This window comes from Candoia aspera, chromosome 8 (assembly GCF_035149785.1).
Source record: "Candoia aspera isolate rCanAsp1 chromosome 8, rCanAsp1.hap2, whole genome shotgun sequence".
NCBI classification, from domain to species: Eukaryota; Metazoa; Chordata; class Lepidosauria; order Squamata; family Boidae; genus Candoia; species Candoia aspera.
Window position 1 is genome coordinate 11,891,927 of NC_086160.1, and position 27,457 is coordinate 11,919,383.

Here is a 27,457-nt window from a genome sequence, read left to right on the forward strand (position 1 = left end):
CCGCACCACTAACTACAGTTCAACATCCCCCTGTGGTTCAAAATAACCAGAAATGAATAATGAGGCCTTGGCACCCAAAAACACCTTACAGAAATAAAGTCTCCTGCTTGAAGTCAACCCAAGATGGGTTTGGGTTCAGTTTCAGGGGCCTTCATTGTGACCCGCATCCACTTCGGTTTGGGGCAGGGATTTCCCACTGCCTTCTTCCGAGTTGCTTTTTGGACTTCCCAGTCTAGCCTTCAGTTCTAGACCTGTCCCAGCTGCTCTGCTGGCCAAGCCTACCCAAGATCAACCCGTTAACGTGTCGCCACTTTCTGTGAAGCAAACACGTCGGGACCTGCCCGCTCTCCCCCGACCCAGCCTTGAGGCTTATACTGATTGTCCCCGCAACTGCTTTGCGACTTTCCGCTGCCATAGAAGCTGGGAAGGGGAGGGGGGCAAGCTTAACCGCCCCCGTTTCCTTTTACCTCGGATCGGATGCTCTCGTTCTCTCGGCCTCAAGCCGCAGCAGCAGCAGCAGTAGCTTCAAGGCCCTCCCCTGCCGTCGAAGTCCAGGGGTGCCGGCTCGCCCCCTCCCTCCGGGGCCCCCGCCCGCGTCTCGGCTCCTGACGGCAATCCCGCCTCCTGGAGGGAACGGCCGCAAGTGCGAGGCTCTGCGCATTGGCTGGCGGCGGTGGGGATGCGAGCTCGACCAGACGCCCCAACCTTTCTGAATATTTCATCCGAACCGCCCGCCGGGGTGGCCCGCCACTGAGCGCTACAAAGCGGCTCACCGCTTCGCCCCTGCCACTCCCTCGCCGTTTGCTGCCCGCTTCCTTCCTTCCTTCCTTCCTTCCCCTTTCATTGCTCAACCCCGGGGGGAACGCTTTGGTGAGTAAATCGCCTTTCCCCTCTCCTCCCCGCCTCGTTTATTCTCTGATCTTGTCCTTGCGAAGAGAGCGGAAGTCTTTTTTTCCAGATTTTTAGAAAAAAAAACAAAAACCCCGAGCCGTCCAGGACTATAAAATGTCTCGGGTTTAAGGTTTGGGAAGTCCTCAGCAACTTCGAAGAGAAGCGTAGTATTCGGGGAGGAGAAAGAAGCGGCTTAAGGGATTCCCAAATAGGAGAAAAAGTCTCTCCATCGAATCCAACGCGACTCCGCGTCACTTCTTGGACACACCCGTGTAGTTTCTTGGAAACAACCCAGAAATGGCTTGCTTGCTTTCGGGACGCTTTTCCGACTTCCCAAGGTAGCCTCCAGCTCCGGGATTCCCGCGTGGTCCCCCATCCACACCGTCACCCGCACGGAGCGTGCGTAAACCGTGGGAGCGCCGCCGAAGCTGGCCACTTGCAATTAAGAGCCAGAGCCGAGGGGTCGCCGTCCCGCTGCCCGCGCCGCAGCCCGCCCGAGGGCCCCGAGCCTTCCGCTCCTCCGTCGCCCGAACGCCAGAGAAGCCTCGAGATCGGCGAGACCGGCTCCGGTTCCGCAGCGGGGAGGGGGCGGCGGACGGGCCCCTCCCCAGCCGAACGAACCTGCCGGGGCCAAAGACGCGCTGGAAGAGCAGCCCGCCGCCGCCCGTGGCCCCGGCGCCGCCATGCCTCCCTGAGGGAAGCGGCTGCCCGGCCCGCGCAAAGTTTCCTCTCCCGCCGCTGCGGAGCCCAGCCTTTCGCCGCCTCCAGCGGCCGCCCAAAAGCTCGACGCTCAGCCGGCGCCTGAGAGGCGCGGCAGGCCGAGGGGTTCCCGCCGGCCGCGGCCGGAGAGCGCCGAGGGCAGCGAGTCGGGCGGGCTGCAGGACGAAGCGGCGAGCGCCCCGGAAACGCGGCCGTGCGGACAGCGGCGGGGGACGGCGTCGCCCTTCGGCGAAAGGACGGAGGGCGCGGAGGAGAAGGGAAGGAGCAGGCGGCGGCAATGTGGCCGGCTGGAGCTGCCGGCAAGCTGCCGGGTCCGCGGGACTCGGCGCTGCGGCGGGCGGCGTTCTCCGGCAATCTTTCGGCTCTGCCTTTGCACTTGGCGCCCAGCGGCAGGAGCGTGCGGGTGTTCATTAGCTCCAACCCCGAAGGTAAGGGAAGGGGGGGCGGCGGCGGGGGGCGAGCCGCCCTTGCCTGCTTGACCCTCCTTGGGGCTGCCCAGCGCTGCCCGGGCTGGAGGTTTGGCCGGACCCTCGAGGCGGCAACGGGAGGGGAGGGGGCAGCCGAGATTCAGGGTTCTGCTTTGACTGGCCGCCTTCCACAGCCCCCAGACCAACATGATGTCTGTGCTTGGCCAGGCTTGCTGTGGGCTGCAACGCCGGCCTGAATTAGGCAAGAAAAGGTCATGCTTGCCACAGATTCCTCACACCACCACCACCCACCCACCCCGTGTGCAAATAAGCCATGCCAAGCTCCCTAGCAGGGCCTCAAATTAGATTATCTGCTCTTAATTTCTTAGAGCAGAAGGGAGGGTACCACTTCCACCAGGCTGAGGGTTGCCACAGTCCTAAAGCCAGGCTTAAAGGAGGGCAGGGTCGGCAGTCTGGGGGAAAAGCAAAGTTTAAGGCATCTGTTTTGTCTGCAAAACCCACTCCAATTTTTCAAAAAGAAGTTTAAAAAAAGAAAAAGTTGGTCTCTCCCACTCTGTAGCCTCCGGAGGCACGGGAAGGATGCCCAAGAGGCCTGTGGTCCACCCTTTTTGCCCTAGGGAAAAATTGCTGCATTTTCTTGCAATTAGAGAGTGGTGACTCTGGTGGGTGCTATTTTTGCCAAATTTAAAGGTTTCTTTAAATAGATTGCCCTCCTTGTCTTTCACCTCTCAGAGGGGTTTTGTGAAATGTTCTGTTTCAGTCTTTTGTGAAAATTGGGGAAGTCTTGAACTCTATATAACAGTTTTCAATTTAAGGCACTTTGTGCTTCAACTGAACACTCCAAGAATTGAACCAACAGCATCTGTATATGAGGCCATTGTGCAAAGAGAACAGGTTTCACCTTGGAACTTACATAGTGTTGAAAGTGAAAGAGTTTGTCTTTCGGTTGCACTTTGCTATGTGTGCCAGTTAGTACTTTCTAAAATGAGAATTCAAAATATCTCTTTAGTTCTGTGTCTATGAGTTTATCATCATAATTCTGAAATGAAATACTGTTTTGTTGAGTACTTTCCCTCTTTGAGATACTACACATTAGAATCATTTAAGAAAAATAGATTAAATGACTTCTGAAAGCCTTTTCAGACCTTAGAATCTATGAAATAAACAATGCAACCCATATTTAATTTTCTATTTCCAGTGAGCGTAAGTAGTGTCTTCTTGCCGCTTTCCCCGTTCCCATTTTACCTCACCCTTGAGTGAAAAGTTCATTAAATTATGTTGCCCTCCAGCCTGCCTGGTGACAGAAGACGTTCCTACCTGTCTGTTTTTTTTTATTATTATTACTATGTTCGTTCCCTCCGTTGAAATATAGCAGGAGGGAAGATTCAGTCCTCCAAGGCTTGGAGTTTGCAATAGATGTACATGGTGTCCCAGGAAGAACTGGCATGTAGCCCATTACTTAAAAGAAGAGCAATGGAGGATGAGAAAAAGATGCTTCTAATTCCTTTGGCAAAACCTCCTTAGAGATCTAAGCATTCATTTGCAGCCATGCAGAGATGCAGAAGATGTTTCTGAGTTGTTTATTGCCAAAGAAGAAACCCCCAGTCGTCGGCTGAATTATTGCTCCACCAAAGGCATGGCTACTCATTAAAAAAGCCTCACATCCTCTACACAGGAGGTCTTAATTCATTTTCTCTTTTATATCTAATTATCACTGTCTGATTCAGACTCAGTAGGTTTTTACCGAGGGGATAATTTCAAGCGTTCTGCAGATAGAGCTGTCCGTGGTACTGAAAATAAGATGGGACGGAATCAACGGGTTGTGCTCCAAAATCACATTTCCACCCTATTTCCACCCTAGCAAGAGATGGTTCCCACAGTTATAATTTCAAGACCAGCTTAATATGAATTTATGTGGCTGTAAATTAGCAGAAATGTTAGTTAAAAACCAGACATGTATTAGAAAAAATCTTTTAAAAAAATTTAATATGCTGCTAAAACTCAGTTTAGAGTTGCATCTGTTACTTTTCATTCTAACTTGTAAGTTTAATCAAAAGTCTAAAAGAAGTAAGGTAAAATTCCCGGAATGTTTCAAGGATGCTTGTAGTATAGACTAGAAGGATAATATTCTGATGCAATATTTCAGTTCTCCTGTGCTTATTTATGAAAGCATTTAGGTTTTTTTAAATTAAAATTTGTGTTTGTCAAACATTATTCTACATTAATATTTATTTAATCATTCTTTTTAAAATATTTTTGCTAATCCTTGAATAAAGTGATCTAGATCAGGTATGCAACCTTTTGTGATCTCTTTCAAATGACATCTCATACCCAGTACTTTATTTTATTCAAGCAATCTACCCAAGGTTAGCAACCTTGTAATAAATACTGGAAACAACAGGAGATTTTAAATCAAGAGATTATTTTGAAATCTCAGTGAAGGATCTAAGACTGAATATAGATTTCACAGCTGCCTGGATAAACATTGTGTGATAAATGTACAGGTTTTAATGAAAATGTAATTTGTGACAATGCCTTTTTGGAAGAAAGATTAACTTCCTTGCACTCTGCAATGAAACAATTTTACTAAATGCTTTCATTTAATCTTAATTTGAAACTGCTGAAAGGATTAGCTCGGAGTAATCAAAGTTCTTTCCTCAAACCTGAAGTGACTAGATCAGTGTTTCTCAACCTTAGGAACTTTAAGATGTGCGGACTTCAACTCCCAGAATTCCCCAGGTAGCAAGGCTGGGGAATTCTGGCAGTTGAAATCCGCACATCTTAAAGTTGCCAGGGTTGAGAAACACTGGTCTAGATAGTATATAAGCCACAAATAACATACAGGCATTAATCAGCGAGTGCAGTATGCCTTAATTATCAACAGAAGGTGGCAGCACCTAGCCATATTTGATAGATCTCAAGCAAGCTAAGCATGGTCAGGCCTGTCTAGTATTTGGATGGAAGACTACAGGGAAATCCCAGGGTTGGAGGCCAAATCATTTCCATACTGTTTCCAGTAAAACTATAAAGAAGTGTCTGTAATCATCATAAGGGAAGCTCAGCTCAAGGGATTTTTTATTTAATGTGTCTTAATAGCTTAGAATCGGACACAATTGAACAGATTAAGAAAAAGCTTATAAAACATTAAAAAATAGAAAACAGCTCCGAGCAGTCTTCCATTGCTTTTTAACTATCCACTTCATTGATTAAATTCAAATGCATTATCTACTAGCAGCCAACATTGGGACCACTTGAGATATTAAAGAGTATTTACACATAAAGTTTATCAATACTTGTTATAGGGAAACTTAAAGTTTTCATTTTCATTTCTTGTAGCAGTGACACAGCCAAATCTAAATAATCTCAACAGCAAACACATATCCACTAACTCAACCCTCACCATTTATTTATTTATTTATTTATTTATACAGCTTGTATTTCATTGCATTTCTGAAGACATCAAGCAGCTTTTAAATCCTCTTTCTTGATTAATCTATTGACCTCATGCCTAATCTGAGGACCACAATAACCAAAGCGGATTTCTGTTGTTGCTGTTGCTCGTTCAGTGAGGGAGAGGAGGTTTGTTTGTTTGTTTTTACTTTTTAAAAAGCAACTATAATGAACTATTGTCAAGGGACGCGGTGGCGCTGCGGGTTAAACTTCTGAGCTGCCGATCGGAAGGTCGGCAGTTCGAAACCGCGCGGCGGGGTGAGCTCCCGTTGCTCGTCCCAGCTCCTGCTCACCTAGCAGTTCGAAAACATGCAAATGTGAGTAGATCAATAGGTACCGCTTCGGCGGGCAGGTAACGGCGTTCCGTGAGTCATGCTGGCCACATGACCCGGAAGTGTCTATGACAACGCCGGCTCCAAGGCTTAGAAACGGAGATGAGCACCGCCCCCTAGAGTCGGACACGACTGGACTTTACGTCAAGGGAAACCTTTACCTTTACTATAATGAACTATTCTAATTGGCAAAATTGAAAATTGTGCAGGATTAGAAATCTTAGCTTGCTCTATTTCCTCATCTCTGCCCAGAAATTATACCTGTCACCATTCTCTCCTATAAACACAAGTCCTGTGTCCTTTTAAATAAAACAAGTAAATAAATGGGAGTTTTATGCAGGCTGTTGGAGTTACAAGGGATTCTCAAAACTGAAGAAGAAAAGAAGGAAGATTATTTGGTTTAAAAGTTCAATGGAGTACCAATTACACTAATTAAAAACTAGCACTCGGTACGAATGAAAACATATACATTAGTTATTTTTGTTACTATGTTATCGTAACAGTTTCCAATTTTAATAGGCCCAAAGATTGTTTATAATAAAGACAAAAGCGATTCACAAAGTAATCAACATTCAGTGAAGGCAGAGCCCAACTTCTTCACCATGTCTGCATGGGCATTTCAGATGTGGTAAATTTCCAACGTGGAAAGAATTTTCATTCTCACCCTAACATATAGGCTATTAAATGTACAAACTTGTTTTACCACATGCTGTATAGATTCATACACATGGATCTTTTATTTATTTTATTGCATGACCTGAACAGAATTTGTTATTTGAAAAAGTAGTAGCTATAGAGGAATCTGTCATATTCTGGTCTGTTTGTGTCATAACACTGACTATAGCAAGGTGATAATAAGTGTCCTTTTGTTTGTTTCTTTACTAGTTGCAGTGTGTTGTTGTGCTAAAAATGACAAACTGGTTAAACTATAATTACTTGAAAAGTGAGCATCGAGCTCTGGTTTGATAATAAAGCATGATTAAGTGATAAATGCAGTTTAGCATTTTCAGACATCAGAGCAAAATGATTGTGAAAAATGAACCATTTTTTGTCTTGTCCTCATACCTTGCTTGTTTATTTGTGAGATTAATATATTATTTTACATTAAAAGAAATATTAAAGTTGTTTGCATAAAATATTTACATTCGGCAATAAATGAAAGCAATCTGAAAGTACAAGAGTCAAAATAATAAATCAACAATAATAAATAATTACTAGGACAACTGGAAAAAGGCAGAAAAGAAAATCAATGAAAGGCTTGAGCAAACAGCTACATGTTCAGTTTATGGTATAAATGTTGCATGTGGAAGCCCATGTAACTTCCTGGAAGAATTTCCTTCACATGGTGAATGTCACAAAAGTGAATGCAACCTTCTACGCCAGAGCTCAGTTAAGATCAATGAGTTTTGGTGTGGTCCACAGGGCATCCAGTCCTGAATGGAAGTAGTGGATGGTCCTATATGGAGAGAGATGATTCTTCATATACCCTGATTCCAAGTTGTTTGGGAAGTGGTAAGCTAAAACTTTTGGAGATGCGTCAGAAGGCTGCACTAACTTAGAAATAGCATTCTGTACTAGCTGAAACCATGTAACTACCTTCAAGAGAAGGTGACCCCCAATGTATTACAACCATCCAGTCTTGAGGATGTCTAAACACATGACCACTTTTGCAAGGTTATCCATGTTCAGGACAGATTGTAAATGTCGTACTGGCCAAAATTCAGCTTTATCTACCAAAGCCACTCTGGTCTCAGTGATGTACTTAATATATAAGTACCCCCACTCTGGGTCTTGTTTACATAGAGAATGCAACCACTTCCAGCACAAATAAGCATCCCAGATTTGGGACCCACCTATCCACTAAGCCTCATTTTACTTTTTCATTGTTCCTTTCCAGCCTAATCCACCCATGAACCCCACCACAATGTCACATCACAGTTATTGAAGAAACATTATGTGTCACCAACATATTGATGACACATTGCTTCAGATCCTCTCATGACTCAGACAGATAGTAAATATCACTGAGGATATAGTAGTGTTTTGCAGTTTTCTAGAACATAATGGCCAGGTCCCAATTTCTGTATTAGGCATTTGTTTCCAAAAGTCAAACTTTATCAACATTGTGGCAGGTGTTTATAAGAACTTGAACCAAATCGTATCTATTTATGTGATGAACTTTAGAGATAAAGTATGGTTCATATATGAACCCATTTGGATACTGATTTTATACAAATGTCAGCACAATTAAGCATTCACCAGCTTAGCACATTTTAAACAAGCAGTGGTATAGTTTCCTATATTCTTTGCTGCCATTCGCTGATTGGGCGGCTTTTTTCAACTTAGATATGGCAGTGCTAGACTAACGATTTATTCTGGGATTTCCTTGCAAAATATTTCAGCTAGAAGGATCAACATCTTAATATTCATTATAAAAGTTGGCAGTTACACTGAATTCTTTTGACCTCAACCTAGTCACAATAATGTGACATGAATTAGACTGTAGAGATGTATGAACATTCACATCATGCTATCTGCATAAAAATGAACGTTCATAGGTTTCTGTAGTCTACTTGGTATCCCCCAATGGTCTCAGCAGGCTGAACTAAAAGGTTAAACTTGTCTATGCTTGGAACAACCTTTCTTAACCTTTTGACCCTGGAGGAACCCTTGAAATATTTTTCAGGCCTCGGGGAACCCCTGCACATTCAGGCTCAAATATAGGCTACAAGTTACAAAATGATTATATTTGTTTCATGTGTAGGCTTGTATATATGCGGAGTCCTTGGTGGTCTCTGAAGATGTTGCCTAGTCGGGCAATGAAACGTCTGCAAGAAAACAGCCAGGCTCAGAGAGCACCAAGGACTCCACAGTTCAACCCTGAACTACAAATTTTCTCTTCGATTGGTACTGTAGATATGCATTTGCAGTGTTCTTAAACTAAAAAAAAAATGAAACTTACCTCTTTAATGTGAAGTTGCCTGAATTTGAAATAATTTTTTAAATAAATCATGCTCTCCCAGGAAACCCCTAGTGACCTCTCGCAGAACCCTAGGGTTGCATGGAACCCTGGCTGAGAAACCCTGGCTCAGAAGCTAAGAAGGACTTAAGCCTGGAACAGCTTCCCACTGGAGATCTGAGGGATCCCTACCCTTTTAGCCTTCTGGGTGGCTCTGAAGACCTGGCTCTTCCCCCAAGCATTGGACTAGGATGGGGGTTGAGTTGGGAGGCTGTTTGGTCTGGCACCTGGGGAGAAGGGTATTTTTGTTTTTATCTTTTTTTTATGGATCATTGTTAGCCACCTAGAATGATTATATGAGATAGGCGGCCATATAAGTCCTGTAAATAAATAAAGAAATAAAATTGATTTAAGAAATTTATATGGGCACCCAACTTGAACAGTTGTGATGCTGAACAGTGTACCTGGAAAAACCCATACAGTTAAAGCAGTTGATGAAGTCACCACGAATTGAGATTGACTCAGAAGAGACTTTCCTTAATCCACATTATGCCCAACATGGTTTACTTCCAAATAAACATGTGTTTAGGGGGAATATCAGAATTGGTTTCAGCAGAAACATGTAAATTAAGCTAATGGTATTTAAGGGATTACCTCTTGACTTGCTGCCTATAAACTCTTGCTTTTTATTATAGTAGCCAGCTCAAAGGTATTTTAAAAGTGTCTGCCAGATCTAATTATTTGATTTATGTTGACAGCATAAAAGTATCATAGAATTTTTTTTAAAACTATTTTCCTAGTACACTCATTCTATTTAAATTTACCTTTGGTTTATAAATTTGAAAGTGTTCCAAGGTTTTATAACAATAGTTGTTACACTTTTATAAAAAAATAAAGTTATTAAAATTATACACAAATAAAGATTCAGCATATTTATTATGCAAAATAAGCAGAAATGTAACTATTTTATGAAATGTGAATAAGCCCATGGTGATTTTTAGTTTAGTATTGTGTATTCTCTCCACTTGTGGTTTTCCTGGATTATGGGAGCAGAGAATATTCTTTTTTTTTAAAAAAAAGTATATATTCTTCCTGCCAATTGAAAAAAGGGCACATATATGCTTAGCTCTTCTTGTTTTTTCTTTAAAAATGATTTGGAGAAAATAAAATCATTCTGTTATCTACTGGGATATTGTAAGGCAAAAGAATCAGAGTGCTAAAAAAATGTGGGTATTATCATACTTTAAAAGGATATGGCTTTATTCTCATGAAAATGAAATGCCCTATGTTATTTTCATCTGTTTAAAGAAAATGTATCCTTGGAATCTAGACTTAAATATTTGTTTCTTCAGGAGAGCTTTTAGTACCCAAAAAGGTATATTTGGAAACAAGCACAGTGCTAAAAAAACTAACATAAATTTAAATATCCCTTTTAGCAATATTTGAATCTGTGGTTTAACTTTCACACTTGAGTTTTCTGGATGACTTCCATAGTTTGAATTGGCTGAAATGGCCTTGCTATCATAGGGTTTTTTTGCGGGGGCGGGGGGCTTAAATAAATATTTATATACATTGCATGATTATAAATATTAACAACTTACAATGTATTTTATATGTGTCTGCTCAGAAATCAATTCACTTGAATTCCACGGGACATATTCTCATTTAAATGGGAACAGGATCATAGCCTTTGATCATAATTTTTAAATTCTGGGAACAATGGGATCAGCTCCCACATAACTGTATGTGTCACTGCAGCATTAATCCAATTCCTCCAGTAAGCCAGGTGTTATCAAGTAATAGGGCTTAGTAAGCCTTGCCCTTTGATGTCAGTCATTCTTTGTACTGGAAGACACAGAGAAATATTATTTCTTGTGTCTTCAGGTATGAAGGAAAGCAGGATATCTGGAACATGGCTTTTCCAGTGGAAGTTCTTGTACAATTCCTGGTGATTCTGCAGACTTCCCCCTTAAGAGGGAAAAAGCTAGATGGCTATAAAACACAACTGATTCTGTTGATGTTCCTGCAGGAATGCCAATAGGATTGGCAAAACCCAGTTTTAGTTATGCCTTGTCTTCCCCACTGAAGGATACAGCAAACAAGCACAAGACTTCAAAGCATCTTTGCAAGAAGAAGAGGGAAGAGTCTTCGAGAAAGAGGGGAACCTTCTCCAAATGCCCTGTGAATTAAATAGACCCTGGGGTTTCCCCTTCTAGGTACTAAGTCCATTCCATTTTTCTAAATCAGCCAAGGCCAGTTAGGTGCTGCATCTAAAGCTAGATTCAGGTAGAAAACAGATTAATAAGAGAGAAAAGAGACGTCACAGCTCTCTTGGGTTCCATTTCATCGAAGATTGGGATGGCTGTTAAATCAGCTCTTCTCTTGGGAATTATCATTGTTTTGATAATAATCATTACCATCTTCTGGGGGAGATGGGCGGTGGCAAAATATGAAAAATAAATAATAAATAAATGAAATAAATATGGTAGTAGCAGTAACAATAACATTGTTCTGTTATTACAAAAAAATGCAACAAACCTCCTTGTGATCTTCCTGTGTTCTGAGTTGCTCTTCGCCAGCCTGCTTCTTTTAAATGCTCAGTTTGCAATTTTTTGAAATTATTTGCAATCTGGTCAAACCATGACTCTTTGCAGGCTGCCGTGCAATCCCAATTCCAAATTGACAGAATGGGAAGGAGATACTTGAGATGAGACTGACGTACATAGCCTGAACAAACTATGAATGGGTCCTGTTTCTTCATTACTTTTAAGTGTGCATTTAAGTTTAAATGTTTTGGAAAAATAGAATCATAGAGTTAGGTGGTGTCATTTAGGCCGTCAATTCTAACCCCCTGAAAGGGAACCTGATTGTTCCCTCTCAATAACACTTGATTTCTAGTCTATCTGGTCCCAAAGAGTTGAGGAACTCATTTAGTATAAAGGGCCCATTCTGTATTAGTGGTTGATCCTTTGGAATAGGTGATTGGTGTTTGCAGCTAATATTGGCTAAAGCAAAACGGGGTATCCAGTTTAAAAGGTAGTTTGCATCTTGAGCTATGTCAGATGAAATTCTGTACTTCCTTGGATCAAGTGAGGCATACACATGATCCTTGAATACCTGTATATGCCCACAAAGAAGTGGAGTAACCTAATTGCAGAGATGCCCGCAAAGCTCAAAACCTCAATTTACCTTCTAGGGAGCAAGTGAGGTTTTCTTCCAAAATAAATATTGAGGATCAGTTCACATCACACATTGTCTCTCCGTTACACTGAAAAATGGTCTAGGAATACTCAACAATTTTTCACTCTTAACATTTAGTGAAGCACAACAATGACAGCATGTTTATACACTGTATGAATACATCCATAAATGTAGAAAAGGCTGTTTATTTGACAATCCAACACTCATTTATATGGGATGAAGACCAGTTGCACTAATGAGATGTAATTCTCAGTTAAACGTACTAGTTTCTGGTTGTTAGCCAATGAATGGACATTTCTTCCCACATTCAGAAATGTGAAAAGTTATTTTGGGGAAATGTTAGGGACCTCCAATGAAATGCTGTACATGTCTATTAAGAATAGGTTGTGCTAAATCAGTGAGACTTCATCCCAGGTAACTGTTTACAGAATTGATTATTACGTACCATCAAGTCCTTTTCGACTCCGAGGGACCACATTTTTAGAATTTCTCCATGACAATCTGTCCCTAACCTGGTCTTCTACCATTGCACCCATTGCCACTGTAACTGAGTCCATCCCCCTTGCTTTGGTCAGCCTCTTCTTCTCTTTCCTTCCACCTTTCCCAGCATTAGAGCCTTCTCCAGAGACCTGGGTCTTCGCACAATGTGTCTGAAGTAGGATAATTTGAGCCTGGCATTTGTACCTTGAGTGAAAACTCTGGTTTGATTCATTCGAAAATCCATTTGTTTGGTTTTTTGAGCTGTCCATGGTATTCTCAGGAGTTTTCTCCAACACCAAGGTTCAAAAGCATCAATAGTATTTCTATCCTGCTTCTTCAAAGTCCAATTTTCACTTTCAGAGAGTGTCACAGGGAATACCATGGCTTTCATGATTCTGATCTTTGTGGGTACCATGGCATATGAACAGCTTTTCCAAGGCCTTCATGGCTGCTCTACCAAGTGCTAGTTTGCAGCATACTTCTTGGCCGCTTGTTCCTTTATTGCTGATGGTTGATCCTAAAAGGCAGAAGCTGTCCACCACTTCAGTAGCTTCACTGCCAATTCTAAGGCTGGCTGTGCTTACAGAATTAGCACTCAAAATTATCTTGGCTAGTGTCCCTACATCTGCACAGAAAGTCACAGATATCTATTGATCTGATAAACAATCCCTCTTCTCAAAGTACAGGCATGTGAGCTATATGGCCAGAGGTTTCTGACTTTGCTCATGCATCATCAAAACACCTATCACTGCAAGCTTCATAGATTGGTGATTTAAGCACCTAATTATTATGCGTAACTGTATGAAACAGTAAGTGTGAAAGCAAATTTTAAAATTGTATGCCAGCGTTTATTAGATTCTCAACTGATAGTTTGCGGCAGGAAGTTATGAGTTGTTTCTCCTATCTGACCTCTCTGATCTTCATTTTCTATTCTTTCCTGCAGTTGCAAGATTTTGCGACACAATCAGATAAAGATTGCCATCCATTTTTCTGGCAAATGTGCTCTGGCCTTAGCAGTGTTGTAAATGGCTGAAATTTAGCTGTTATGTCATCTCCCATCTCTGTCTCTACCAGTATTGTCATTACTGCAAGTGTTCTCTAATTTTTGCAGCATAACAATCCCCTAAAAGGATAATTTAATTTGTGCAACCCTCCCCCTTGAATAAAAATAATAATTTCATAGGAGTTAGGATTGGGCAAAAATAAGTGTTCCATTTTCAATTAATACGTACATTTTAAACTATGTATCATGGTGTTCTCAAACTTTGCCCTAGCAAGTCCATCCGTTGAGAACTTTGTCTGTGCAAAGCCGGAAGTGAATTTTGACAGCTTCCTCAAGCTCTGCTCCCTCTTTTGCCTGCATAAACCTGATTAGCTTTACAAAAACTGCAACCCTGTGTTAAAATTGCTCCCAGTCCTCCCAGTCCCCAAGGTATCATGCGCTACAGTCTGAGAACCTTTGCCTTTTAGCTTGTGAAATAAAAGCTGTTCAGACCTCTGGTTTCAGCCCTATATATAAAACCTGTGAGTTAGTATCACAATTTTACTTACTCTTGAGAAGGTAAGTTTCTGTTGGAGGGAGGAAAAGTGGCAATTTTACCTCAGATTAGTACAGCATTTGTAATAGGTTAGAATATGTTATAGACAGAGTAAATTATATTACTCAAGCCTCATACAACTATATTTACCTCCTTTCCATGAATGACAGAAATCTGTTTTGGTTTCATGGATTAATCTGTTTGAGGTAAGTTTCAGAAGAATACAGTAATTCCTGTGTGTGATTTACACACTCCTACATGATATATGGAAGATATAAAGCTGAGTATTTTAGGGTTTCTAGATTCTTTTAGCTCTTCCCTGGAATTTACCCAAGAGTACTTTCAAGCAGTAGCAGATGCTACTGTTCTGATTTATGGTGATAAAGACTTCAGGATCAATCTTTTTTTACACAGAGAGTGGAAACCTCAAAGAACCCATTTTTAATGGAAAGTCCAAATGTATAGAGAGCAAAAAAGCACTTTGACAAATTCTCCAGGCAGCTCATAGCTATAAGACAACAAGATGTCTTCTCTACCACAGAGTGCATTTTCTGCTGAATTATTGGCCCACTTTCAGCCAACGAAGGAGGCTTTTTGAGACATCCCTAAAAATCAGTGTGCACAAACACAAATGGATTTGACTTCATACTTTGTAATTACATGTATGAGCTATTTGCTTTATGGCATACCAGAAAGGCAATTAAAACATTTCAGAGGAGAATTTGGTTTCTGTAGTTCCTTCATCAAAACAGATTTTGTTTACCCCTTATCACCAGAAAAGCCTTCCATGAAACTCCAGAGAGGTCTCCCAAAGCTATAATTTTTACAGTACAGAAAAGAAAAACCATTAAATGCATGAATGGAAAGCAAATTATATCCATTTTAATTTTAATTAAGTGGAAACGACATCATTTTTATTTTTGCCCCATCCTCATCCACTTCTTTCATGATAGTTGATTTATAATATTATGAAAACCAATTAAAACTATCAATATTCTATGTGCAGACCCAGCATGGAAACCTGTTCTTAACCATGATTGTATTACCTTGGTTCTTTTAGAAAACCAGTGAATAATAGGTATACAGTGGTGGATAGCTTTGTACAGTAGAAAGAATAAATGGAGAGAGAAACACAAAACTCAGGTGTGTAACTTTTGTAAGAAAATATTCCTGTAGCTGGTGCCTGTGTGAAAGAAAATAAACTGAATTTTATTTAGGATATGGCATGGTGATGATAAAGCCTTTGTTTCGTAAGTCTGTTTCTAGCTAAGAGCCTATAGCGTGCTCTCCTTTGGTATGGAGAGAATGGACGCCTGGTGGGAATCTGAAGTGGACAAATTAGAGTCAGAAGGAGAGAAGGATTGAACTCAGGAGGGAAAGAAGTGATGACAGCCCTGAGATTATCAGTCTAACTGATAAGAGGCATGTTACCTAGAGATATGCAGCGTTAGTCTTTTAGACAAGGAAAGGAGATAAAAATGCTAACTTTCTGTTGTCCCAGTGGTCAGTAGGCTTATAGGTGCAGAAAACTGGTAAATGCACACTTGCATCCCAAGTTAGTAAAAATCAATTTTAAGATTTAGTTTCCAGTTAAGATATAGTTTCCAATACTGCATTCTCTATGAGCACAGTACAGAAATAATTTTCTTTTCCTTTATCAGAGATCACACTAAGAAGTAAAAGATGAGAGATTTGTATAGTTGCCTGAGGATGACTAAAGTCCCTTTGCAAAGGATGTTGAATGAGTAACTTTATTGATTAGTCAAATGGCCATATCAGAAGGTTGGGCATCAGCCACCATAAAATATAAAGTATAAAATATGGTACCATAAAACAGCTAAAAAACAGTAAAAATTAACTACTTTGCAAAGGATAATCTTTGGTCCTTGGATCAGCAAGAAATAGCAAATATTCAACAGTATTTTGACCCAGGCTAAGTTCCCCCTACCCCAACCCTTAGGAAAGTACAAACATCAGTAGTTGGTCAATGCAGTCAATAGCTTTTAATAAGCTAAAGTTTATAAATGACTCTCGCTCAAGCTCTGCATTTGGAGACATGGTAATATCAATGCTGACTTTTTCCTTTTCTCCTAAAGTACATGCTGAGAATTTAAATTAACTGACACTTAAACATGAGACATCTGACTTGAAGCCTTCTACCATACTTCACAAAATGTCAACCATCACTGGCTGTGAATTTTCTTCTCCTATGAAGGTGTCTCCTCTATCCTGAATACTGGAAAATATATTCTCAGAATTCAAGTATGTATGCATACACATGAATTATTCTATTTATTGGTTTTAAGATCGTTAAAGCACAGCAAATTTGTTTCTGATGAAGTGAACATTTGAAAAGATATGGAAGATAGCTGCATGTAACTTTCAAACAACTTTTTTTAAATAGCCCCACTGAACTCCTCTGAATATACTTCTGAAAATTCAGCAGTAGAACACTAAAAATTGGCAGCTTGGTTTTCTTCCATTTATGTCTTAAAACATGAAAATTACCCTTCTACCATTTTTGGATCAAGAAATAAACTGTGCTTGATTGAACCACGGACAATTTTTCAGTCCTAGTTTTCAGATTCACTGAGTGACCACAGACAGAGGGGTGGTACAATGCTATCATCCACAATTCCAGTATTGTCTTCTTTACGAGACCAAAAAGAAACCACAGCATGTCTAACAACAAGAATAACAACAACAACAACAATAACAACAACAACCTTGGGATGCTTTAAAAGATCAAAAAGAGACCTTAACATGCTTTAGGAGACCAAAAAGAAGTAGCAGTCTTTAGGAGAGACCACATAATCAGGACTTGCTTTTCTTCTCAATCTAAGTGCATCCAATGTTTTTGTATTTATTTATTTTCCTATCTACCAAATTTATATAGCCATCTCACCAGAAATGACTCTGGGTAGGGTACAACAATCAAATAAAACCACAATATAAAACCAATCATTATAAAACCAATCACAAAAATATAGACATTCATATTAAAAATTGAAGATCATTTTAAAAAATCAGAATATACTAACCACAAATGGAGAGTATAGCAACCACATGTCGCCCACAATAGGAAAGCCACCTTAAAATGTTGCTGGTTTCCTGGGACCCCCAAACCTGGTGATGATCAAAGAGCTGAGTAATTTCTATTCAAGACAAGGTTGAATCCTTTGGGTTTTTTAGTTAGAAAAATAATTGCATTTATAGAATTACTTAGTTTTCCATGTCCTATTAGAATTTGGGATTACCCAGTGAAATTGGCATATGTGCAGGATGGACAAGAAGGAACTGTTTGTACGTTTTATTTTATTTTATTTTATTTTAAAATGATAACTGCTACAAGATGGGGATTTTGTTCAGAATGGAGTGAGGGTGGGAAGACCATGAAATAACTATATTTTCTTTGCAAAACTCACTCCCCACTATTATACCCACAATGCTACTATTCACAGTATAGAACTGCTGTGGCTAATCGCAGCTTTTAGAGAGGGGATAACTTTTACTGTGTAAATGGCATAGAAGATGAGTTACAAATCATTCCTATACATGACATTCCTAATCTAGATCAAGGGCACTCATGAACCATTACTAAGTTTGTAAGAATCAGCCCAGATTCAATTCAACGTGGAGATTTGAGGATAATCAAATTTGATTCCAGAGGCCCAGCACTGCTTCAGTATATCCTTGGTTCTTCACTGCACCATATGGAGCTGGTCTGTTGCCTATTCCTCCTCCCTGCCTTTAAAAGTGGAAGTGTTGTCAAAATGTACTGCCTGTGAAGGCCTTGAAAACATCCAGGAGAAACTAGGCAGGGTTCATGTCCTGCAAAGAATCCTCTAAAGCTGTTTTCATCCAGCCAGCCAGAAATGGAAATAGCTGTAGGATATCGCCTGTGGGTGCATCTTTTTTGATCCAGAGACAAAACAGCTCATATTAAATCAGCTTTTCCTCAAAGCTCAGGCTGCAAACACAAGTGGAAAGATCCCCTATTAGTGTCTTCAGTTTGGACTGAATCAGGGCTGACTCACATAGGCAGAGTCAGTGAAATAAAATCTTATTTTAAACAACTGTTTTAAAAGTCCACTTGGCGCAACATTGTGGAATGATCACTGGTTTCACCTTGTGGAGAGGTGTGATTTGCTGCTTCTGATCACTGGTTTTTCTGGGATGCACAGCCTGGAAGAATGAGCCTTGGCTTACTTTATGGGGTTATGACACTTTTCTGCCTCTGGTGTAGTGGAGTGATTGAGCCTCAGCACATCTAGCTGGCGAGCTTAGTCCCTCCTAGAAATGACTCTCATCAGCGACAGGACTTGATTATTGTTGGAGGTCAAAATGTTCTGTGTGAACATGTGAACATTCCTGAGAGTTGGAATCTGACCCAAACAATGATCAGTGAGGCAAGTGTTATGACTATAATAGAACAGAGACTTATTTACAGGAAGAGGCAAAGCCTAGCACCCAGCTGACTTCAGCCTACCAGGAGAGAAGTCAAAGAGCATGTGTGCCTAGGAAGGAAGGCAGAGGAAAATGACCTCAGATTAACCATCTCTTAGACAGCAAGCAGGCAGAGTGATAGACAAAAAGAGGACGCAGAATAAATCCGTAATTGTCTATGTACATCCCACTTCCCCCTTGTAGCTCATGAGATACTGATGAGTCAGAGGCATTGAATCCACTCCAATTATGTTATCCGATGAACCCAGAGCAGGCTGACAGAATATCGTAGAGACAAGCAGACCACAGAGAAAGAGGGTGGCATAGAATAAATGGTAGCCATACCTTTGCCACCCCATACTCTTAAAAATAGTAAATATTTGGTGAAAGGTCCCCTATGTAAAGTTCTGACACAGTTGACTCAATAAACTTCTGACTCATGCATCCAGATGAAATGCAGATTTCGGATTTATCGATGATGTGTACAGATTTAAGCAAAAAGCCACAACTAGAAAAGTTCTCACACAGCTACCTGATAAAAGCCACATAGGCACGTCAAAACCTCCTCCACATTCCCCCCCCCCCTTTCCCTTAACAGTCCAGCATTCCAGTCCTGGCCGGCTGGCTGATGCAACCTTGGATTCCTTCTCACTCTCAGCAACTTTTCCCCTCCCATCTGGAGCTTGAAACTCGTTGCTTCAATGGCAGAGAACACAATCAACAGATCTAACAACGCCTTGATTGTGGGTTCTGACACCCTATGCAAGCACCGAGTCATGTCTGACCCTTTGGGGGGATGCCACTTTTGCGACGTTTTCTTGGCAGACTATAGAGCAGGGTGGTTTGCCATTGCCTTCCCCAGTTGTCATCTTCCCCAGCAAGCCGGGTACTCATTTTACTGACCTCGGAAGGACGGAAGGCTGAGTCAACCTGAGCCGGCTATCCGAGAATCCAGCTTCCGCTGGGATCAAGCTCAGGTCGCAGGGAGAGTTTTCAGTTGCTGCCTACCACTCTGCACCACAAGAGGCTCTTGTAAATATTTAGGACTGTGCAAACCTTGCATCTATGTTTCCCCAGTCAAGCAGAAGGTCAAAGTAAGGTTTGATTGAAGAAAGCATTCTGGACTGTGGACAGCCTAATCAGAGTGGCAATAATTCAGTTGAATTCCCAGTTGCATTAGTGGGAGTATCATGGAAATGAAACTTCTGTTAGCACAAGCAAAAGCAAAGTCAACGCTTGAGGCTGGCCATAGCGATGAAGTTGAGAGCTGGGAAAATAGATGAAGCCCAAAGCAAGGTCAGTTTTCCTACCCCCAGAATAGCCCTGATAGGCAGAATTGAATAAGGTGATAACATTCATTGGTTCATTACTCACTTTAATGTCAGAGAGCCCATCTTGCCATATAACACAGGCCCTTCTAGCTTTCTCCATTTAGGGAAGTTGTGACAACATACAGTATATTGTCTGTAACTACCCACAAAGCAGTAGAAAAGTGATTGAATCTTCAAAAGACTATGAAGCGCATCAAAGCCACCTGATCCATTTACTGCTTTGAAGCTGGTTCCCCCTTCAAGATCTGCTGAGTGATTCAAAGTTTTGTCAGAAGGAAGCATGCCTTCAAAACTTTGCACAGTCTGAATTAGTGTGACTAGTACAGTTTCAAATCTAGTACATTAAGTAGATTAGGTATCCATTTTGATATTAAGTGCTATGACAACAAGCAACAAATTAATACATAATATTGTAAGTAAATTTTAACTCTGACCTACTTACTTACTTTGATATGAGGAAAGACATATTTTAGCCCGGTGATGAAGATCAATTCTTTGTGTTAATTATATATAGTATTTATGGAGCTTGGCAACTTTTTAAAGTATGTGCTTTAAAAGTGGATTTTAATTTATTTTTAATTGTACCGGATGGGCTTTCTTTAAATCTTGTGTTTATTGTGATCCATCCTCCCTGAGGATTTATTCATCTAATATAAGACCATTCTTCCTAGGTTTGAGTAATTGGGACATACAAGACACACAATGACTAGTTGAGTAGATCTTGTTGCCTAGTTCCTGCATTTTGTATATTGAGACATATTTATGTGTTTTAAAGTCTGGTGGTAATTACTTTTAATTAGGAAAGGAAGGAATTTTGCCCACAGGAAAATCAGGCACACAATCTGTAAACAGGGAATCAGAAATATGATTCTCATCACATACACACTGAGCAGCAGAAGTGTGCAGTGCTTTGGATTCAGTTGCAGAAAAGTGCTTTGGAACACTTGGGAATACGAACAGACTGTGTAACATTTTCTTAAATGGGCTGCGCCTTTTCTTAAGATCACACTGCAGCCGCACAAGGCAGGTGCACCATTCTGAGAAAAGGCATAGCTCCTTCAAGGAGCTGCACACCAATTCTCTGTTCTTAGTCCAACTACCTTTTTGCAGTTGAACCTGAAGCATTCTACATTTCTGCTCCATCATATTCTTTACTTAGGCTTGTCTTTGGCCCACAATTTTCCACTATGATCTGGGCCAAAGAATCAAGTAGAGGAGGACAAAGCAGCAGAACAAGTCATGCAGTTACTATTATTAATAATATGACTTGGTCACTGCTTGGATTAATGCGTGTTTCTCAGATGACTAGGCTGTGTCACCATACAAGTGAAATAGCAAGGGAAACATGTCAATTAGGCAATCCAGAGCCCTGGTGTGAAAATAGTCCAATCCCAAAATGTTACCACCTTCCTTAACTCAAGATCAGGATTTAATGAGGTGGTAAAACTCATTGGCTAACTGATCCTTAGAGAGCCCATTGCACTTGATCACCCTCAGCTTTGGCCATCTATGGAAGAAGAGCTACACTGTTGGAAACTTCACAAGCACAAAAAACTTAAATCAAGTTGTGGAATTGATTCAAAACTTGTTTGGAAATATCCAGTTGGATCTGACAGTTTGAATTTATTTGATGACTCAGTTTAGAAACTTGATTTGATTTGGAGATTTTGTTGAATCATTGTTGCACTGAATCTCCAAATCAAGTCTTGTATGTAGGCTTATAGTCAGTATGTTTATAGTAATGCCAGTACTCAACAACTTTCTTTGGTCTCAAACACCTTGACTTTTGATAAGTAACTCCAAGCTCGCTGAAGTTTCTTTTCATTGCTTAGAATTCATTTCTTTGTTTTGATAATCCTGATCCTGAGGGCATTTCTACATGACATCTTTTCCACCCTGTAATTTCCCCAGAGCAGTTTAGTCCTACAAAGCTCAGATCACTGAGAACTCAATGACCAATCCATACAATCCTTCCATCTGATTAATAAAAGCCTCCAAAAGATGTAATTCAGTCCCATCAAGGTACTACTTGATCCTGAATAACAAAACAACTTTCCTGCACTCCAGACTACATGCTGGTCTGGGAGGGAGGGAGGGAGATCTGAGTGTTTGTATTGAGTGACATTCGCTGGCTACCAAGTCATCATTCCTTTTGTACTAAAAGTCCAAACTGGGAAGGAGGCATAAGATCATGGACATCTGTAGCAGATGGAGCTTTCATCAAAACAATGAAACATTCATCATGACATCACAAAGCAAGCTTCACACCTTGTTTGTTTGCATGTGAGAACTAAATGCAAGTACAAACAGGATGGAGTTTGCATTACAGCATCAGAATGCACATTTTGTCACTTTGCAAATGCTTATGCATAATACCTCATTACTTTTGTAACTAGTTTTTTCCCCAGTGCCTCAAACTATGGTGGCAGGCTGCAGCGGCGGCTAAAGTGGAAGACAGGTGGTGAGGTTTAAACAACATACATAATTTTAGGTTGTAGGAATTGGACTCACTATAAGTCAGGAAAAACCCTATAGCCTGTAGGCACCATGTAGCCCAACTCATATTTTTATGGCTTCCAGCACACTGAAATTATGCTCTCAAATTTGGTAGGAAAATGACTGAATTTCAGCAGTGCAATTTCAGCCCATTTTTCCAGGTTTGGGTGATGGTTTTAATTCTGCTAAAGGAAATGGTTCCAGTTTCCATAATTAAAGCTACGAAAGGCCAGAAAAGAACCAAACCCATACTGGGTACACCGTTCCAGTGATATAAAAGTCTCATAAGATTACCTTTTACAATGCTTCAGAAGGTTGGGAAGCCAATTTAGGTTACAACATAGTTGAGCAAGGAATAAATCTTTGCTTTTCCTTGTCCTGCTTCCTGTTTGCCATTCTCCCTAAAGTTTTTGCTACATTGATTTGGCACAAGAAATGGACTGAAGTTTTACTTTGGCCTTCTCATCCATTCCTGATGATTTTGTATTATCACTATTTTACCATGGCATCATTTGTGATCTGTGCAGGAGAAAGCATAGAATGCTGGTTGCCTTTTCCTTCCTGGGCAAAGGAATCTTGGGCTCAGAAGCACAGTAAGACAGCTTTGTTCCAGCTGCTCTGTGCCTCCTCAGTGAAGAAAAACATGGGAATGGCCAAAGCAGAGTCATCTTTGCAAGCATTCCAACTGTTTTCAGCTTGTACCTCATGGTCCAACTGCATGTCTGGTTCTGCTACAGCTGTAACGTGGAACATGGCATATGCAGCTATAACCAGATCCTGTCCCACCTGGTCTCTCCCCTTTCTATGGGAGGAGGCAAGCCCCCCTCCCAATAAAGAGGTGCTTCCTGCATTTGAACATGGCAGCCTCTGTTTGTTGAAAAGGAGGGCACCACAGGGCCAGTTGGAGACCTTGCACAAGTTGGACTATATCCACAGACCAGAAGTTCTCGGTCTATGACATTCACATAAAAGCATCCCCCCCCCCTTGCTTTGGAGCTGCATACAGAGAGAAATTAAGGTAAAATAGAAAACCTCATATCTTGGGTAAAATCAAAAGTTAGCATGTGCCAACCCAATAGATACCTCATTGTTTTTCTCAAGCAAACAGAAGCAGTCTTCCACACATTCTACAGTAAAGAACCATGAGTTGTACAAGGCCATCTGTCAAAGATGCTTTAATTGCCTACTTCCAATTCTGTGATTTGGAATATCTATAAGGTTATTTATATTGCTATCTATAATTATTACAACTGGATTATGGCCAGCATTCTTTATTTGTTGTTTATTTTGTAGTCTTGAAAAGCTACTGAAATAGTTTGGAAGCAGCTGAACTGGTTTCCTTGTGGCAAAAAAGCACTGGAGCCTTGTTATGTTTTTAAACAAGCTGTATATTTACAAATATTTCACTAGTCTAGAGAGAACAGACAGTTATACAGCAATTTCAGATCCCTAGGTACAACAGCATAAGGGGATGCAATCTTTTTGGACTTCTGGGCATATCCGAAGAGGGAAAAAAAACATTGTTGAATTCTTCCCTGCTTTACCTTTTGTTCTCGGGATGATCTTTATCATGCTACCTTACTTTTATCATTTTTTTCTGGACACTTCCAATCAAAGCATTGTCCTATAGCCACCCACCATTTTTATATCTATGAACCCCTATAGGACATACTGTATTTCAGGCCCAGAAGTGTAGACTTGAATCCAGGGCCAGTCCAACATCATAACCACTTATACCACATTGGTTTTTGGGCCAAAAGGCTGCAACTGACCCAAAGTCTCCCGTGAGCTTCTGTGGTTGAGGAGGGATTAGAACTTAGGTCTTCCCACTCCTAGTCTAAAACCTTGGCTACTGCACCATCCTAGTTCTCATATCTGGAATAATAGAAAAAAGGCAGTGTGATACAGATACATACCTGCTAGGCTTAACCCGTCATTTTTGTCCCTCCCTAATGCTTCAGAGGGGCTGTCTGCATTTTATTTTCAAAGAATGTAAAGCAGTTTGTAGATGTTTATTCATGTGGGCAGCCAGCTTTTAACCTACAAATAAATATTTAAAATATTACTGGCAACAAAACTATGTAAGAATGGTATCCCAGGAACACACCAGTGATTCCCTTATATAGAGGTTTTTCACCATTACAAAATGTTATGGGAAATTGTGTGTGGATGTGGATGGACAGATGGACGTATGGCAGCCTCTGTTGGATAGAGTCATCCATTATTATTTGTTACATGCTAGGCTGTCGTTTAGTTTTCTAGATATTATTATTATTCTGCCAAACTCTCAATAACTCTATAATTCCTTCAGTATTTTAAGTAAGAACGTATTATATGTCAAGAGTTATTAATTCAGTGCATTTTAACTGTAATATTGCTTCTGATTATAATTTTTGTAGAAATCACCCAGGAAACATATTCAGAGTACAGAGAGTACTTGTTCCGAATTAATTTTGATTACAGTAATTCTGGTCCTTCTAGATTTTGCTGTTTGCAGCCTTTAATTGCAATCAACAACAGTATTCTGTGTTTGCAATTTTAAAACTTAATTTGTATCATCTCTATTCTGTTGCCTTAAAGGTTAAAAGAATGCTAGCAAGGAAATTTAGAAATGTAGAGCCATTGTCTTGGAATATTCATAGGCGAGAACCAGAGATGTCAGAATTAATATATAGAAATTCCTTTTCCAAATTCCCTGCAGTCTTGCCTATTCAGCTGACTGAATTTTGTAGCACAATCTTGTGTATTAGAAAAGGAAAGAGAGTCAGATATCTTTCTGAATCCATTTGAATAATGTTGGATTAAGAGAAGAAGTCTCTCTGCCCGCCCCCCCCAACACCCAAAAAGAAATCACTGCAAAAGACTCTATGCCTTAAATCAAATGCCTCAAGCTATAGAATAAAATAGCGAGGTACAATATCAGCCTCCTGATTGCAACACCACAGGACATCTCTAAACTGGCAGGATCCAATAAAAAATCATAGGGCATGCCTTTCTGCTTGGTGACCTTCAGGATCACCTCCTTGTCCCTCTGCTTATGTTGGTACTTACATAACCTACTTAAAACAGCACACATCTGAAGGAAGTAAGGAAGAATAAGAAAGACAGTGCTAACAACACGTAGTCTGAAAGATTCCATCCTCCCCAGAGAAGTTTCCTGCAGCAGTAACAGATGCTGTACATTTGCTGATCAGCCCAGTGGGTAAAAGTACAATCCAATTCAGAGAGCTTGGAGCTCAGGGTTCCCCCAAAGAAAAAAACTGCAACGAACACAATAGTTTCATTTCCACAATGTCTGGAAAGGAATCAGATGAAAGTCTAGGTAGAATTGCAAACAGGGGGTGTTACTGGAGAACATAACAGGAGGAGGCAACATTGCTGCAACACTTAAAAGACCGACATCTCCATTTCTCTGCTCATTTTCAGTCAAAAGCTTTTTGTAACGGAAGAAATACACAGCAATTCAGAGGGATTTATCTGGAAGAAATGTGGTTAGTGGAATTGATTTATTGTGGGATATGGCTGTGTGAAATTGAAGCCTCCCCCTCCCCATGTATTTAAGCAAATGTTACTGCAAACTTCCAGGTCTTGACAACATAGACAATGGAAGATACACAGCAAAGTATATTGAGGACTATAATTAATGAGCCTCATTCACCTTTTAATTAGTGGTAGTTTATTGTTCTTTTGCATGTTTACTCCGAAGGCTTTCCTGCATTCACTTCAGCTTACAATCAAGGATATTTGTTTAGGAAAATACTCTTAAACAATTGGCACAGACAGATGAAACATGTCTAAAGCAGTGGAAGTAATTTGGAAAAACCCCTTGTTCAGCCTAAAATGATCTTTCTGCTAAAGCATTGACCTCTGAAACAATATAAACAGTGTGCTTGCATACTGATTATGAATACACTGCTCAGCTGAAGCTCATGATCCCTCCAAGAAGTACAGATTCTCAAAGCAATGGATAAATCAGTGAAAATAAATACAGAAAAGGATTTAAGGTTTGTTTTTTTTAAAAGGTTTTCTTCAGGAGAAAAAAGGTTCCTAATGGGCCAGGAGCATGGAAGCAAAACTAATGACTGAATGGTTCATTCAGTTCATTAGTATGTATATCTGTTATTCAACTCATGGAGTTGGAGTAATTCTGTAAAGGAACCAATAGCTGGTTGCTTAGTAATCCCACTAGGTTTGAGATGTACAAAACTATGACTTGGGCACCGTAGGAAGGGACAAAACACTGTGTACAGCCTTGCAGGGATCTGGGTGATCTTTCTGAGGTCTACTGAGAAATAAATAGACCCCACTGAATATGTGAAAGACTGTAACTGCTAATAAGAAGTATGCAGGGTATTCTGAACTCCAAATACAAATGTTCTGGGCTTAGAACTAGGCTTCCCCTGTTTCACGTTTTTTTCCCAAGCTTTACCCTGGGATCTTTCATTCTCTATTGCTCTATTCATGTGATTGGGCTTTTTTATATATAGAAAGAATTCCTTCAGGCTATGAAGAGTTATAGAGTATGTTAGCCAATAAAAACCCAGGGACTGTTTAGATCCCTGCAGCCCTTGGCTGGAGTTTATTGAAGACAGGAAGGTGAGGTAGAATTAGCTAAGGACATATTCAGAGGCTGGGAACCAAATTTGTTATAAACAAAAAAACATTGCCAGATAGAGGATGGATGGACGGATGGATGGATGGATGGATAGGACATGTTCATAGATCTAATATTATTCTTGTGGAGTTAGTACATGTTGCTTTTTTTTTTTCAATCAGGCTGCAAAATGCAAAAAAAGTGCACTGTGAATTAGCAGTAGGAAGCCTCAAGGCATTAGACAAAGAAGTACACTTTTTTCTGATGTTACATTGTCCTATTACTGAGATAAATCCATAGAAGTGCAAGCAGGCCAGACTGTAAAAAAAAACATTCTTAACTATTGCTTCAGTTGTTTGCTACAAAACTTTTTTATATTGTTTAAATGTTTTAAAAATCATATCTATGACCAATTTTTCAGTAAGTTGGGTGGTAGATAGCACTCTCACCGCACCTACTTCTGTGGCTTTAGTCCAAAAGGGAAAAATAAAAAATAAAAACCTTGTTTTGTGTTTCCACTGTTCTGCATGGAGAAAGATTTAAAAATATTTGGGGTTTTGTTCCATTATAATACAAAACACTCAAAATGTT

The 27,457-nt window shown here is 40.4% G+C and overlaps 1 protein-coding gene across 1 annotated transcript in view; it reads left to right on the forward strand.

The window, feature by feature from the left end:
* The first annotated feature begins 1,888 nt into the window (after positions 1–1,888).
* Positions 1,889–27,457, forward strand: part of NWD2 (NACHT and WD repeat domain containing 2) — a 65,367-nt gene continuing 39,798 nt past the window's right edge. The window contains exon 1 of the mRNA XM_063310491.1: positions 1,889–2,039. Coding sequence (XP_063166561.1) covers positions 1,889–2,039 — 151 coding nt within the window. The remainder of the gene's footprint in view (positions 2,040–27,457) is intronic.